Source organism: Rutilus rutilus (genome assembly GCF_951802725.1).
Source record: "Rutilus rutilus genome assembly, chromosome: 14".
NCBI classification, from domain to species: domain Eukaryota; kingdom Metazoa; phylum Chordata; class Actinopteri; order Cypriniformes; family Leuciscidae; genus Rutilus; species Rutilus rutilus.
In genome coordinates, this window is record NC_140219.1 from 18311726 (window position 1) to 18328645 (window position 16920).

The window sequence follows — 16920 nt, forward strand, 5'->3', positions numbered from 1 at the left end:
GATAAATTCAACTTTACATGTTTAGAGAAGTGAAACACATCTTAACTTGGCTGTTAGAAGTTACTTACTGGAATGAGAAGGAAGGAAGTATGTTTTAAGTAAGAGAAATATTCAATTATGCCACTGTGTAGATATAACGCATCTTGAAACGATCCAGATATTGCCCAAGGCTCTGTTTTCAAAATGTGCTGGACCATTTAAAGGTGAAAATACTCCAGGAATTTTACACATCTGAGAACCCTCCGCATTACATTACTTTTCAGAACACACTGGATACGTGTTAGCGCACTCACGCTGGCTTTTTTAACATCACAACTTTACAGTAAAAAAAGATTTGATTACTGGCTTGACAAATTAGGCCTGTTTCACATTGCATGCATAAGCAGCACAAAGGCAAAGGATACAGTAACTGCAATGCAGGCTCACTTTGTGCTTTCAGACTGGATGCATTTATGCTGCGTAACAGAGATAAAGTCTTGGTAATGGCCATAACTTGTAAAATGATTATCAGGAGTTAGCCATCACAAAGTTGAAGGGATAGTTCACCCAAAAATTTAAATTGTCATAATATACTCACCTTCATGTCATTCCAAACCCGTAGGACTTTCGTTCATCTTTGGAACACAAATGAAGATCTTTTGATGAAATCTGAGAGCGTTCTGTCCCTCCATACGCAGCTGAAACTTCAGCGCTTCATAAAGTTCATAAAGAGATCATAAAACTAATCCATTTGAGTCTAGCGGTTTAGTCCAATTTTTCTGAAGAGAGTCGATCGCTTTATATGATGAACAGATTTATTTAGGCTTTTATTCACATTTAAACATTGATCAGCGAACATTAACAGAAGCTCAACTGAACCTGCTTGAGACGCGAGAACAAACTTCAGTGGTTCTTGTGGAAGCTCAAACGTGCTGCACAACACGAGAGTGAACCTCATTGGTTTTCACAGGTCAAGCGAACATGCTGCTTGAGCTTCCATTTAGCACAACTGGTGTATGAGTTGATGAATGTTTATATGTGAATAAAAGCCTAAATTCAATCTGTTCATCATATAAAGTGATTGTGTCTCTTCAGAAATTGTTTAGTGAACCACTCCATTTCTATGTATTAGTTTTATCTCTCTTTATGAACCTTTTGAAGTGTCAAAGTGTCAGTTGCGTAGCTGTCTATGGAGGAACAAAAATATCTCAGATTTCATCAAAAAGATATTCATTTGTGTTCCGCAGATGAACGAAAGTCATTTTTGGGTGAACTATCCCTTTAATAGTTGTTAAATCTTATTTCTGTCTCAACAACTCTCTGAGTTGTTGGTTATTGCTGCTGCTGCTGCAGAGCAAGTACTGTATACACGATACACGACACACTGCTGTGAGCAAGTAAGACATGTTGCTACTGTACAATATAACACATGAATTACTTGTAGCAAATCTATACAGGTGGAGCTGGGGAAGTTGGAGGGTTTCTGAAAGCAAATGCTACAAATGCTGGCCAAGTATTTGAAGTATGAGCAAGCAAGCTCATTAGCTACTGATACAGTAGGAACCAATCAGCAGTTCCCTATAGAGAATGATGTAATTGCGAGATTGAGTTAAGGACCTATTGGTCTGCTCCATCTAGAGTTTCATGACAGAACTTTGTCTTTACACAAAGAAAGTGAACCACATTTTAATCTAAATGATAATTAATCTGGACAAAACAGAACCTAAACTGTAGCTGTGGACTGCTTACAGTGTGTGCATCAAGCCTGACAGACTTTGTCACACAGTGAAATATGTTAATAGTGCATTTAAAAAAAAAATTTATTCACAAATTCTGTGCACTATACAGTCAAAATAGTTTCAGAAACTCTACTTGCACCAACGTGTCCCCTCCCCTCTCAGTGTTCGGCGCATCCCTAAATACTGTAAACTATGAATATGGGTGGCAAAATAATTGTTTGAACATGTACTAGACTGTGTAGTGCCTGGGTTGAACTTGATTACTGTGAGTTATTTTTCTTCTGGATTACGTTTTATTTTTCAAGCTCAGGAAGAACTATAGTGTTCCTACTGAACAGCAGCAGTGCATGTTGGGAGGAATACAGTAGGTAGGGGTCAGCCAAGTGCAATTCAAGCTCATCCACTCATCCCACAGCGAGCATAGACGGTGCAGTGTGCTTTCTTACTTGCTTTCTTTACATTTGCAATCTTTGTTTTTCCATTTTCCCCCTCATGAAACATTAAAAGTACTGCATTAAAATTGATGTTGACATGTTTCTCTTCTCTCAAACTTGTCAGAATTAGTAAGACAGCCAAAGACCTTCAGGCAGTGTGATTTGGAGACATTGTTGTACCGTGTTTTTTTGTCATTTGGTATTTCATCCAAGTTGATTTTTTCCCGTTGACACACAAATTGGATGGCTGCCCATGTTGTGTTATATTGCAATTTCAAGGAGAATCTCCAGCATGAAGAACAGCAAAATCCCCTGAGCTCCAAAACATATTGTGGGAGCTTATGGGATTCAAATCCACTTACTATTTCTAGGGTTTGTCATATTCATATTTGACCAGATATGACCAGAATTACCACTCAGTTTAGCTAGATGTTGTTTGTTTAATTAACCATCTTATTTTTTTCGTATAGGTTGTGTGTATGTGTGTTCGGTTTTTGACTCCACCTTCCAAAGACCAATCCAGGAACTAATAAAATCGGCATTCTCCATTGCTGTTGTCTTAACCTAGCGGCTTGGCAGGGAGCAGTAGTTGTAGCAGAGGGACTTGCAATAAGAGAACACTTCAATGAATGAAGGCAGGCAGCACAGTTGGAGGTGTAGTAGCAACCTTTTTTAGTGGGTGGTCTTTAGTTTTGTGAAGAGTTTACCGTTAAGTCTGCTTTTTGAACGTAAATTTGTTTTACTGTTGTTTTTGTGACAGTCCGGACCAACGATAATTAATCATCAAATAATATTATGTAAAAGCTTTATAGTTACAGGCAAAATAATCACTTTTGTCTGCACATGCATTATAGTAAATTTATAAGCAGACATATTATACCATTTTATTACACGGCTCTCTGAAATACTTGATGTGTAATTTTACTGTCAAATATTTTCTTATACATTCCATGCTTCTTGTGACATCTCTCTCTTCTCACATAATAATAATACTAACAAAGTCAAATCAATATTTCCAATATTTGTATTATTCCATTGTCATTTTTTTTACTTGGTAAACAGTCATAATTACTGGTATAACATACAGATGGACAGTCATTACCGCAAAACAAACAATACAAGACCTGATCTGTCTGGGTTTATTTTGGCAGTAAGAACTAGCTGACATTACCAGACATATTACATGATTTATGATATAAACATAGATGACAGTCACAGTTTTTGGGACAGTGTGTTTTGTTATGTGCCATTTTTTTTTAACGTGCTGGGGGTTTGTAATACAATAGATCTTACAAAACATTATGTTTTTGTCAAAACTCATAGTCAGCTTAAATAGACATGTACTGTATAGACATTTTACATGTCCCAAAAGGGTACTTTGTCTTCTTTAAAAAAAGACAGGAAAGAAATGAATTTGCAATTGGTCGCGTTCAACGGTTGCCTGATGTTTGGTTCTGTGCCCATGGAGATGCTTACTATTGTTTGACGTTATTTTTATTTATCAAGAAGCCTTCGTTGCTTGTAAAGCTTTGAATCATAATGGATATTGCAGCAAGGTTAAAGGATTAATGAATTACTATTGTTGTGTCCAAAAAAGATTCCCCCTGCCCCGTCCTCAGAGACCGCTTTACTGGCACTGTGCATCACATGGGTGGACGGGAAGCACAGGCAGTCTTGTACCAGCCACAGAGTAGGGAATTCCGCATATTATGACCAATGCTTACTGGGCAGCGACAGGATTTCCTCTGTACAAAAGACAGTACACAAGTAAATTGAATTGCATCTGTATAAAAAAAATCTCAAACATCATCTGACTTCATAAGTTCCAGATTTTTTTTACATCCACCAGGGACCAATGACACATTTTGGTTGCTGAACAGTTGTTCGTTTAAATGTTTCCACGATAATGCTGATATTATTTTTTTATAGTACTTCAGAAGTCGGCTTTCCATGGAAAACCCACACATAATTTTGATTTCACTGGAACGAGCCTTGCGACAGTGACGTGTCGTTTACTTGTTCGCACGAGAGGCACGTAGGCTAATCATGCTGAATATGGCAACCTACACACTTAGCATCAGTGCTGTGTTTTTTCCCATGCTTCCATGGTTGTCTTTTATTTTTAATAGGCTTTAATGGAAACCAGGTCCCAGGCCCCTTGAAGCACCACAACAAGCCTCATTTTTGGCATTTTTCAGTCTCTGTGATGGAGGAATGCAGTACACAGCTGTCGGAGAGGGGGGCAAAGTGCCGCGCTGAGGTCAGCACTGGGCAGACATCAGGGGCAGGTGGGGGTCTGTGTGCTGTGGGAATACGTGGGTGTACAGGGACAGAGACAAGAGGTTTTTATGAGAAAGTGCTCTTCTTAAGTGGGCTGCTGGGGGCCCCTGCTGAACAGGGCAGCTGTGAAGACAGCGAGAGTTGTTGGGTTTTATAGGATGTGATTCACTGAATGTGTTTGCGTGCAGGCGTACATCTGTGAATGAGGCTTCGAGGGAAATACGAATATTTGGATGTCAGCAGGAATTAATAATTCTCAATAAAACGTATCTGGTATCAGACCAAAGCTTCTGTGCAGTAAACACATATTTCAGAGCGGTCAAAACCAGTTAGACTAATATCTCTCTTTCAGTACAGTGGGAGCAGCATCATCTTCTAACTCTGATGTTACAGATTAAGATGTACAGTGTTTCTAAAAACATCCTGACGAGAATGAGTGATGGCTCTTAGAACATATGTTGTACATTTTATAAATTTGTAAATAAACATTTCATGATGGATTGTGTTTGTCTGAGACAGGAGGTGGCCCTGCATAAAGTTACTGTCTGACACCAACATTACAGCAAAGACATTTTTAATGTTTTATTTCATGTGTAAATGTAAATCTTCTACAACTCTCAGAAGATGTCCAAATATCTACAGAACAGATGTGTAAAAAATAAAAAGCTGAAAAAAAAAAACCTGAGTCACCGTAGGGGAGGTTATTTTCTGACTAGGACGGCTGCGGTTATGTCTGGTTATGTCTCTTCTGGGCAGAGGGATAATATCAAGCTGATAGAGGTGTGTACTTTGCGTGAAAATCTCCGGCTACATCCGCTCCCCTTAACTAACCTTGTACTGTGAAACAACAATAATGTTGTAACATACTAAGAGGAAGTTCAGTGGCAGTGGCAGTGTTGGTGTGGTAAGTTCATTCTGGTGAATGCAGCTGTGTTTTTAAGCCATTTATTAAAACTAAATTTTGCATTTCACTTCACTGGTTTTAATTGTAAAAAAAAAAAAAAAAAAAAACACTAATCAATGTAAATGTGAGCTAGATGGAAGTCTTTGACCTTTGCGCCACATTCCATGTGAGACTGAAAAACTGGTGATCAGCATTGGTGTGCTGGTCCACTAGTAAGACCAGCATAAACCAGTCTGTACCAAAAGACCCTAATCTGCTCTTTTTGTCAGACGAGGTTTCCCAGAAGACTTTTTTTTTAAATGGAAAATCAAAATATCGTTTTTGCCTGGCAACACAAATAACTTGCATTACAGTGCCACAGCACAAAGCGGTTAGGGAGTAGGTTCAAAAGAAGGAAATCACTTATGAGATGACTGTCAACCGTACTGGGCAGCAGAGGGAATGATACCACTTCCTGTCCCCAGCGTACTCATGGCTCCTATCATCAGCTTTACCTGGCCCCAGACCAGCAGTGAACCTTCACTGTAATAATAGCACACCGAAAAGATCTCAAGAGATCTGAGTTAAATGAGGCTCCTTATCAGAGTATAAAAAGGTGGCATTATGCAGAGGACTGACTGATGTGAAGGATGTGTTTAAGGACATCTGATTCATCTGGGTCTGCCTTGTTCTCTCACACACATGCTGACAGAGGTGACCTCTCTGTGGGGGGCACAGCTGTACATCTGGCCTCCCTCCTCTTGCCTAGAATGTGTACACATGCTCAGACACACTGTTTCCACATCTCTGCCAGCTTAAACCTGTCGAGCACAGACTAGACTGCACTGAGCTGGATTCTGGAGCTCCACATGGAAGCGGAAAGGCTATTGCATAACATTCTGATTCAGAGTCTCTCTAAATCACACTGGAATGCTCTTATAAAGTTGCATCTCGTAATTGCTTAGTGTTCTGGTTCTGGTCCGCTTAACCATAGATTTACCCTTATGCTTGTTGGTGTATTACAGTTCTCCAGGGAGAACTGCAATACCCATCTTGTATGGTTCAACAAATATTCTGTCATCATTCACTCACCCTCAAGAGTGACTTTGTAAGTGGAAACATGTTAGATTTGACCACATTGTAGCTTTGTGTGTGATGCACTTGTGATGTTAGCGTGTCCCTGATTGACTGTGTGTTGTGCTGTATTGTGTTTTCTGTAGGGTTGGTAAATCATCTGCCTGATCCACAGCTGCTTCCTGCCGAAGACACACACCTTCAGCATGTTGGTGGCACACTCACGCTCATCTGCAGGTACTGTGCCCATCTGCTGTCCCATCTCACACAAACACACACAGGATGTTCTGTGCATCTAAATGTATTCATTTGTCGTTGTACGCTACCCATCCACAAAATATGTAAAAAAAAAGAAAGAAAGAAAGAAAAAAAGATATTGTAGTAGTAAGCATTCCAATATTCAGAGAGAATAAATAAGCTCAATTCATAATTATTTAAAACTACCAACTTTTTTTAATTAGCCCTTTGAAAACCAGCTTACCAGCTTACACCTATGTTAATTACCATGTTGCTCCAAGCATTTTACTGTGACTAGTGCTGGTTTAGTGCTGATGTGACTTGTGGATCTTGTCCATGGGTGATGTACAACATTTCACTGCAGTTTCCAGATGAAATGAACACTGGAGGCAGTAAAAACACCAACAAATAATTCCCTTTTCACTCTAATTATGATTACAGGGGCAAATTATTGATTAATAAGGATGTGTGATTTTTTTTTTTTTATGTAGTAAACTTGTAAAAACTCATTAACCATCATGGTCTTTTTGGTGAAACTTATCGGGAAAGTTTTGATCTTTAATTTAGTGAAGAAACCTGGTCAGCACCAAAATCTCATACTGTGGCCCAGTATCCAAATCACAACATTCTGTTCACCCAAAAAGAGACATCCTGTCATAATTTGCTAACCTTCATGTCGTTCCAAACTTGTATGACTTTCTTTCTTCTGTGGAAAATAAAAGAAGATATTTTGAAGAACAGTGGTAACCAAACACTGGAAATATTCCACGCAGACATTTCTCATAATACATTTTTTGTACAGAAGAAAGTAAGTCATACAGGTTTGGAACGACATAAATTGACAGAATTTTCATTTCTACCAGAAAGACTCGGGAGATAAAATGATATAACAAGAGTAAATTTATTAATAGCTCAGCAAGCATAGTCTTTGGCGTAGGCCCCGTCCTTAGCAAGCAATGCGAGGGTAACGGAATCTGCAAATCCCGCCTGAAGATGAAGGCAGGGGCGCAGCCGACCCCCTGGAGGTAAAGGAAGGGACCATCCTGGTGGTGGTGGGGAGGATGGAGGGAAAGGACCATCTTGGAGGTGGTTGGGGAGGATGGAGGTAATTGGCGCCGTCAGTATCTGCGAACTCAGACGGATGTAAATACCATTCTTTTATACTGAGAGTGTTAACACATGATTGGTTAGAAGTGAGTTAATTCATAACGTGCTGATTGAGTCTTCCTGGCAGAACTTAACGCTAAGCTTACATTTTTGGGTGAACTATTCCTTTAATACTGTATATGAACTTAAGCGAGAGCTGGTATGTGTCCAAATACACTGATCTCACACCATCACTCTTCAAAAACTAAACTCATTTGCTTTTGCTTTAACGTGGGATGAGAGGCCTCAAAGAAAATCAATATAGGCCCAAAAAAGCCATCATATCCAATTGTTGCAGAAAGATGGGGGCTTGTGAAACATACACATCGTTTAGACTTTAAGAGAGCATTTCATGCTATTACAGTCATGCCAGGAATGCTGACCCCGAAGAAGCTTAACTAATGTAATGCTTCCCTACAAGGTCATGTGAGCAAAAAGCTGATACTGTCTTTGGCTCTGGACAGATTTAAGAGTGAAGTTGCATGACCCATCAGTCTAGCAACAGTGGTGGTATGTGAGATATCTCTGATTCTCCACTGGGATCCTTTTAATGTGCCCTTTTAAAAACAAGCACTATTTGAAACATGCCATTTGGACACTTCTTCCAATAAATACCTGTTCCCATGTGAAAGTTGGACACTAACTGAATGTTTAAAACTGAAATGAACCTGGGAATATGTACAAGGAATCTGACATGCGTCAGACAAGAGTCATTTTCAATCATTCAGAAAGAACTCTTGAAACTTTTAAGACAGATGTAATCAGGAACTGCAGAAGCATCAGTCGATAGAGGATACTTGCTTTCTTGGGTGTAAACCCTCCTTATGCATAATTCTAAAGTTATGCTCAGGATGCCAGTAAAAAAATTACTGTTAGGATTATGTTTGTAATTGCACAGTAAACTGAAAGAGGTCATTTGTGGTATAATTTACCTGATTTTGTTTATGTTTTGTAATATGTCATGAATAGCTAAAAATCTAAAGAAATAGCAACAGACACTCTACGCAGTGATTATTTAATTTGGCATAAGCCTGCTTGCCTATGAAATTGTACTTATTTTTGGTGATGTTTTGTTTCTATGGTGTGATGTACATTAGAGGATCAACTTCGCTGCACTGGAGGCTGGCTAACAGAAACGTGTCATCGGTACTCATTGAGTCTTGTGAGGAGAGAAGGCACAAGCACTGCAGCAAGCTGGTCATACACAACCTGAGGCACAGCGATACTGGCTTCTACACATGCAGTTATCAAAAGTCCAGCGATCATGAGGTGTCCACATATGTTTTTGTTAAAGGTAAGATTAAGAATAATTTTTTTCTTATCATAGACCAAGAGATTGTAGTAAAACAGTTTCATAAAACAAAGCTTGTCTTTAGATAAACAGACCAAAGAGCTATTTATTTGGCATAATACTCATGTACATTACAGTTTTGGTTACAAACAGAATGATCCCTACTGGATGAACCAAAAAACTTGGCACTTTGCTTCCAATTATTTGCCAGAAGTGAAATTCAATGTCTTCTGTGTGAAACACGACCTGGAAAGACTCCAAGCCATTAGAAAAGCATTATATTAGAAAGGAAATTAAGTAATGAGTGGCCCCAGACCTCACCGAAACTACAACAAAGCCATAAACCTGTTAGCCAAGCAGTGGAGCTAGTAACTATTCAGCTATGACTGCACTCACTTAGAAGGATTGAATCGCTGAGAACTGGACTGTATCTGCAAAACAGAACCAAACTGTCATAAGACTAGGAAATAGAAAATCAGTGACACAGAAAGGAAGCCTTTATATTATATCCTGCTTAGAGTCTTCCTGTGTTTAGGTTGTTAACATTTTAAGCAAGTGCAATAGCAGAGTTTCATGAACGTGCCTCAAAACTGAAGGCACTTTCTGTGAACTTTGAACTTTCTGTTCATCAAAGATTCCTGAAAAAAATATGATTCATGGTTTCCACAAAAATATAAAGCAGCACAACTGATTTCAACATTAATAATAAGAAATGTTCAAAGTGAAACTGTTGTGTTCTGTTGAAATTTCTGTTCATCAAAGATTCCTGAAAAAAGTTTCCACAAAAATATAAAGCAGCACAACTGATTTCAACATTAATAATAATAAGAAATGTTGATTTCTGAAGGATCGTGACACTGACGAATGGAGTAATGGCTGCTGAAAATTCAGCTTTGCCATCACAGGAATAAATTACATTTTGAAATATATTACTACTGAAAATAAGTTATTTTATACTGTAATATAATAATAATAATATATTTACTGTATTTTTTTGGGTCAAATAAATTTAGCCTTGGTGAGCATAAGACTTCTTTCAAAAATATTTAAAAGTCTTACTGACCCTAAACTTTTGAATGGTAGTGTATTTCCAAAAAGAGCTGAGATAACTTTAGCGGTGAAAATTACAACAAAGCTCACCAAGTCTCTGGCTTACCAGCTGTTTTGTTTAGCAGACCTCTTCCACTTCAGCCTGCTGCATATATTGCCAATTTAGTACTTGATAGTCCCCTGGTTCATCTCACTATGTGATTCCACTGTTTATGTGAGATAAGTTTATTTAAAAAAAAAAACATTACATGTCAACACACACAATATCTTGTTTGTTTGATCACGCCGATCTCACAGCATAGCTGTACAGTAACATCCCCTCCTGCCAAGCTGTTTCTTTATCCAGCAGTCTGTGTAGCAGTTTGCTGTTGAAAAAGAAAAATTATCTGACTTTATCTGGGATATTTAATTGCTCCTCTAGGCATTGCCTGAAGAAGTCCAAGAATTCATAGATAAAATATGAAATGCTTTTTTAAAAAGCCATTCAAAATCATAAAGCTCATGAGTACATTAATGAATTATTGTATTTGTGATTGGTAAATTAGCTTTGTGTGAAGCAAAGTCTTATTATTAATTATTATTATTATTAATACTTACTGTATTATTTAATGCTTAATTTTAAATCACAGATCCCAATCATCCATTTGTGGAGGCTTTCAGTTCACCAAACCCACTTTTTGCGTTTCGGCACCAATCCTCTTTTGTAGTCCCCTGCAGAACAACGTCCCCGAACCAACGTGTTTTCCTTGAAACTGTGAGTATTTTATGTTAGTGCCACTGAATGTAAATATATTCACACATAATTTACCGCTGCATGTGGTGGAGGTGAATGTTTTACCTGTTTTTCCATTCCTCAAAAGCCTTGACATGAAAAATAGAGGATGTTTTGTATGATCTGACATTAAAGAATGCATGGGACCATGGGCGTTTTTGAATTTCCCACACCCATTTAAGCCCTTAGTATGCATATATAGATAGAGACAGTGTGCCTTAGACTCAGGGAAGCTCAAGGAGGCCTGAGGAGTCTCTCTGTCTGCTTCCTGTAAGAACAGGAAGTTCGTGTTTGACTGTTGTTTTTCACTCAGAATAGAAACTCAGGATATAAATAAAACACGTTTCTGTTCCAGCTAACTAAACAAGTCTAAATAGCAAAAGTTTGTCTTTTATTTTATTTTATTTTTCTACATTATATTTGATGGAACACCACCACATCTTATTTTCAAGTATACAAGCAAGCAGCCTCTTACATAAGTCACGGAAGCAGTAGATTCTGTCCTTCAAACAGCATTGGCAGCGAACTTCAACAGTAGTGGGGTTTTTTTTTCATAGTGGTCATGTAGTGGGTCTATGGTCATTCCTCACAGTACTATGCATAACACTTCTAAGCCAGATGGCACAGATAGTCATGTGACCTTCCTGCCATTGGAAGATCTGTGGTATTCGTCCTTCCTGTTTCCTTCCTTCCCTTCTTTCCTAGCAGGGCACTTGGAACACGAACAAACAAAAGAAGTAAAATGGGGTATACAACTAAACCATGATCAGTTTCTCACAGACAAACTTAGCCCTGTTTTTTTACTCATTAATGGATGGGCTACTAATCATGTGCTGTAAAAGCTTCACACAATTTGTTTCCTTCTTCACTGGAAGAACATTTACTTATTTTTAAAGATAGCTTGTTAAATAAATCATCTCCTCTTGCTCTCTAGATGAATCCCTTGGCAGATCATATAAAAAGTAGGATGGAGGATCTCTGGGATCCAAAGATAGGTTTCACAATCCCCTTGAAACCTTATGACAGCTTCCATCTGATTACATGTGAGACCAGAGTGAATGACACACAATTTACATCGCTCTACATCCTCATAAGGCAAAGTGAGTCATTTTAATTGCTAAAATGCATAGTTCAAAGGTAGCTAAAGAGAAAATCCCAGTTACGCAATTACTTTTTGAAAATCTGTCATTGAAAATTACAAAAGCTTTTTTCATGACATAACCTAGATTCATGTCCTGTTCTCTGTGCCTAGCATCGGAGCTGAGAAACATTGGCATCGAACCAGAACGACCAAAAGTACTAGTTGGTGACACCCTGGTCCTCAACTGCTCTGCAGAGACCACTTACAATGGCAGAATTGAATTTGAGTGGCAGTTTCATAAGAGTCAGGTGAGTTATTAGGAACCCTGCTAAAAATGCTTGAGTTTTACCTAAAGACTCACGGTATTTGATTAATACTGTACACATTCAGATCAACTACTGGATTTAAACTAGTGTTATGTAAATCTTGGCCTGACAACCTCTGAACTTCCCGTCTGTGTTTTTAGATCAATCGCACTCACCAAATGAAAATGACAAGGGACACACCTGGCCAAATCATCGTAATGACAAAAGCATTAATTGTGCCTAATGTTACAATGGAGGACAAGGGCACATATATGTGCATAGCATCAAATGAAGAGAAAAGGCGTCATGTTTCAACTAAAGTTACTGTATACGGTGAGGATGTGATGTTGTGCCACTATCTTAACACATTCATGCTTTTGTAGAACAGTTTGAATTCATTAATTGGATTTTTTTTGTATGTTTGTCTCTACAGAACATCCATTCCTCAATGTGACCCACAATAAACGCAAATTAATTTCTGCTATAGAGGGTAGAAAGGTGCAGTTTGAGCCACGGGTCAATGCCCTGCCTGCACCCGACAGAGTGTTGTGGTAAATTCATGCTTTGCATTTTAAAAATAAGAGATGTGACTCAAAAGCCATAAGAAGAATGTAATGTGTAGTAACTAACTAAATGTATCCTACCAGTAATGGATTAATTGTACAATGATTGTATTGTTATTTTTTCTGCTGCCAATTTGTATAGGTACAAAGATGGAGTTGCTATTTCAGAAAATTCCACATGTTATGAGACTGTGGGCTTCAACCTCACCATAAAACAAGTGAGGCAGAAGGATGCTGGGATCTTCACTATCGCTCTGTCAAACCAGGAAAAGGGTCTCTACAGAAACCTCAGCTACAAGCTGGAAGTCAGAGGTAATGCACAGAAAACCAGTATGAACTGCACATGATTATGAGCATCTGATGGTTTTCTATACTTCAGACAATATCGAACCAAATAGGGCTGCCACAGATAATTAACACAAGTGGAGAGCACTCAGCAATCAATGGTAAGAGGTATATGTACACTCAGCAGTCTCACCTCAATCCATTGACAGTTTTGCAGCATCCCCCCACCACCCCTTCTCCACGCTTCTAGTCCTAAACACTTACCTACGGGGGGAGTACTCTGGGTTCGGGCCAAACTCCGAGCTCGGAGCCCTCCCCCCGGACAGCACGCCAAATACGCATTCAACTTTACCCCCTCAAATTGTATGTAAGTGTGAACTCGTGAATAAACATAAAAATGCTAATAAAAATAGCCAACAGCCACATTTCTGTATTGTATGTATGAACAGCAAACTTAATGAGATTATTGAAAATGTAGCTGTCAGCAATTAATTTGTGGATTTGTTTTTCTTTATTATTATTTATACTTTGACTATTGAAACGGTTTTGGTGTTTTTAAACTGTGATTTGTTTTTTATCTGCCCTTTATATTGTCATTTAAATTTTAAACCTATATATTGAAATATGTGCACACATTTTATACTGTTATATTGATTTAAGTGTCTACATTGTTTGAATAAAATCTCATTATTTGATTAATTGGGGAATCGAACTAGAAATTAAAGAATCAAATAGCTTTTTGTTTTTGTTTTTTACATGTGAGTGAAGCCAAAATTATTCTTCAGCAAATTGCTGATTGCGTTGGGCATTATGGTTTTTTTAAACTCACAAAGAAAAAAAATCTAAGAAAGCAGAGGAATTGATATGCTCTTCTCTGGCAAGAGCTGTGGAATGTGTTGTCAGAGCTGAAATTTTAGTAATGTCCTGCCCAGATTTACCCTGAATTTTTGGAAACCTTCCATCCCACAATGTACACAACTATAATTACCTCTTCTAGCCTAATATAAAATATTTATTTCAATGCTTCTCTGCCCTCAACCTGAACTGTACATGTAACTGTTCTGTACCTGTAAATGTATATGACATCATCACAGACCCAAAAGCAAAACAACGGTCAAAAACAACGGAAACAGAATTGAGATTTCTGGTTGCAATTAAGAAACTATTTTAGGCATCATTCATCAAATGGAGAAATCCGCCTGATGCTAAATCTTCAAACATGCTGTTTTTCTCCTTCATAAGCACAGATACACTTCAGTGAAGTCTATATTGCCTTTATAGACCTCAGTGAAGTGTATCTGTGCTCCTATTGAAGTTTACATAAACTTTAATATTCTTACGTATTGGAGTTATGAGGTGAAAGTTTTTTAACGTTAGCCAGGGATCTGCAAATGATCTGTATTCTTTTCTAAGACTGACCATTTAAATGACTAATGTTCTGTCAATATGCACACAGTGAAGCCAAAGATCTATGAGGAGGATGTGGCTCCAGTGGGCCCCCAAACTTACAGATTTGGCCAGAGGCACAAGCTCACCTGCACTGCATTTGGGATTCCCATGCCAAACATTACCTGGTTTTGGCAGCCGTGTGACCCCAGCCCTAATCTTACAGAGTAAGTCAATAATACACAAAACAAATACACATATTCAGATTTGCTTTGAATCAACAGGTCTTCTGATTAGTAATTCCACATTAAATTAAAAGATTGTATAACTTGAGGTCACATTTCATTACATCAAAGGAGAAATATGGGCTATAATTTTTTTCTTGTTATTTCCACAAATTTTGGTTTGTGGTTCCATAAACAGTCGTCACCCTCCTGCATAGCATGTCTCTTCTCTTGGTGTTAACATCAATGATGAATGTTGGCCTTTACCCACAGCTTTCATTATTCAAATGAACTGCATCCGTTTCCTTGACACTGGTCCAAAATAAAGTATGCTTATTGGTGAAAAATAGCCCCAGAGCTACATTTTGCCGACACTGGCTCTGTAAATGTGAGGACAATTTATTGGGGTCTCATTCCCCAAGCTTGCATTGTGTTGAAAGCAAGAGTATCCCAGTGTAAATGCCAGTCTTTTAGTGAACCTTTATGAATGCTACAGATGTCTCCTAAAGTTGGTGTCATGACAAGAGTTTCTCGTAATTGAGAGTAATTATTTGTCAAAGTTTACTGCCAAATTTGCGACAAAAATACTTCAGGCTTTGTACCACAGTGCCAAAATACCACTTTGACTGTTTTAAATATAATCAGTGATGGCAGTAAACACAACAGCTCATAATATAGATGGTGAGAAGACCTGATTTTCAACAGTTAATGAGCGAGGTACATTGGAGGGTAATTGCAATGCCCTAGTTGGATGAACAGACAAACTCATTCCTCTTTTAGTTTAACATAGTAAAATGAATTAATTTCTTGAGCAGTGACCAAAAAAAAAAAAAAAAGTGGCGATGTTCACACTGCAAGATTTGGGAGTTGTGGGAGCAAATCCCTATATGATCATAATTTAGTTACGATGTGTACATGGACATTAAGTGTCCATAAATTAGTGTTTTGTTGGAAGGGTCCATCGTTTGAGATCGCATTACTGTGCTCATGAAGGTGAGAAGTTATCAGTTACCCTCGATGACCATGGCAGTCTGGGATCAACCTTATCTCAGCCGTCCAGAGAGTGGGGGTGTTTCCTTTGAACGGTGACGCATGACTCAGCCCTTCCTGTCACGCTGCAGTTTCCTCTCCGACCTCGACTCTCATTAATCCGATTGTTCCTCCACTCAGATTGATGCAAAACAGGTCTTTGGTCTCCTGTGGCTTCAAGATATAAAACACATGACTTGATACATGGTCCTCAAATGCAGATAAAAGAAACACACATTCATCAGGGTCCATGAAACCTTACGGTCAGTGGCAAAAGATAAACAAATCTGAAAGAGATTGGCTAAAAGAGTTTATTTGCCCAACAGATTCCTATTATTTTTTTAAAGTTTTCTGTTTCTCACTAAAAGCAGAGGGCCTTCACTGAAATCCCATGGCCGTACGCCTTGGTATTTCCTTGTGTACAAGTACATCCTGCTTGGATGTCAAAAGGCACAAACTTCCTCTGCAAACTCCAGAGCAGTTTCTGACGTAAACGGATCAGAAATATCATTCCTTATTACACAACAATTATGATTTCTCTAAATATATATATATATATTTTTTTTTTTTCTGATAGGTGCAGACTTTACACTGATCCTCTTTCTGTTGACGACGCCACTGAATCACACAACCATTATCCTCATAATCTGATTAAGGATATCAACACCAATGTTGGAGTATTAAAAAGTAAAAACAGGGTAAGTATTATGTGCAATTTTGTCATTTATTAGTAAAAGGTTTTTGCCCTTAAAGATGCATTCAGTATTTTCCCTCATTAATTAAGATTTATATATAAAGAAATTAGTAATATTTTTGAAAAATATGTTAAAACATGTCCACTCGCATGAGATTTCATGAGATTCAGTAAATTAATAAGAAAAGATGTTTTATTTTACATGGAGTGGTCGTGTCATTGCAGCTGTCACGTTGAGATGACATGACCAGACAAAGTGTTACTTATTTTATCTTGGTAAAACAACTTCTGTCATTGCGCTCAGAGTTGTTAACTGGGAATGCTGCATTTGTACAGTGGAACTACTACAGCCACATCCCTAGGTGTCAGTATACTGTCATACTGTCCGAATGACTGCCATATTACCAACACAAAAAAAAAGTGCAATCTGAATGTAAATGGAATACATTTAAGATCTCAAAATACTGC

At 38.1% G+C, this 16920-nt stretch overlaps 1 protein-coding gene across 1 annotated transcript in view; it reads left to right on the forward strand.

The window, feature by feature from the left end:
- The window catches only part of kdrl (kinase insert domain receptor like), a 43294-nt gene that overhangs the window by 2274 nt on the left and 24100 nt on the right, over nucleotides 1-16920 (forward strand). Inside the window, exons 2-11 of the mRNA XM_084430222.1 lie at nucleotides 6536-6626; nucleotides 8870-9066; nucleotides 10743-10867; nucleotides 11820-11985; nucleotides 12138-12274; nucleotides 12433-12604; nucleotides 12705-12822; nucleotides 12977-13146; nucleotides 14576-14732; nucleotides 16336-16456. Coding sequence (XP_084286348.1) covers nucleotides 6536-6626; nucleotides 8870-9066; nucleotides 10743-10867; nucleotides 11820-11985; nucleotides 12138-12274; nucleotides 12433-12604; nucleotides 12705-12822; nucleotides 12977-13146; nucleotides 14576-14732; nucleotides 16336-16456 — 1454 coding nt within the window. The remainder of the gene's footprint in view (nucleotides 1-6535; nucleotides 6627-8869; nucleotides 9067-10742; nucleotides 10868-11819; nucleotides 11986-12137; nucleotides 12275-12432; nucleotides 12605-12704; nucleotides 12823-12976; nucleotides 13147-14575; nucleotides 14733-16335; nucleotides 16457-16920) is intronic.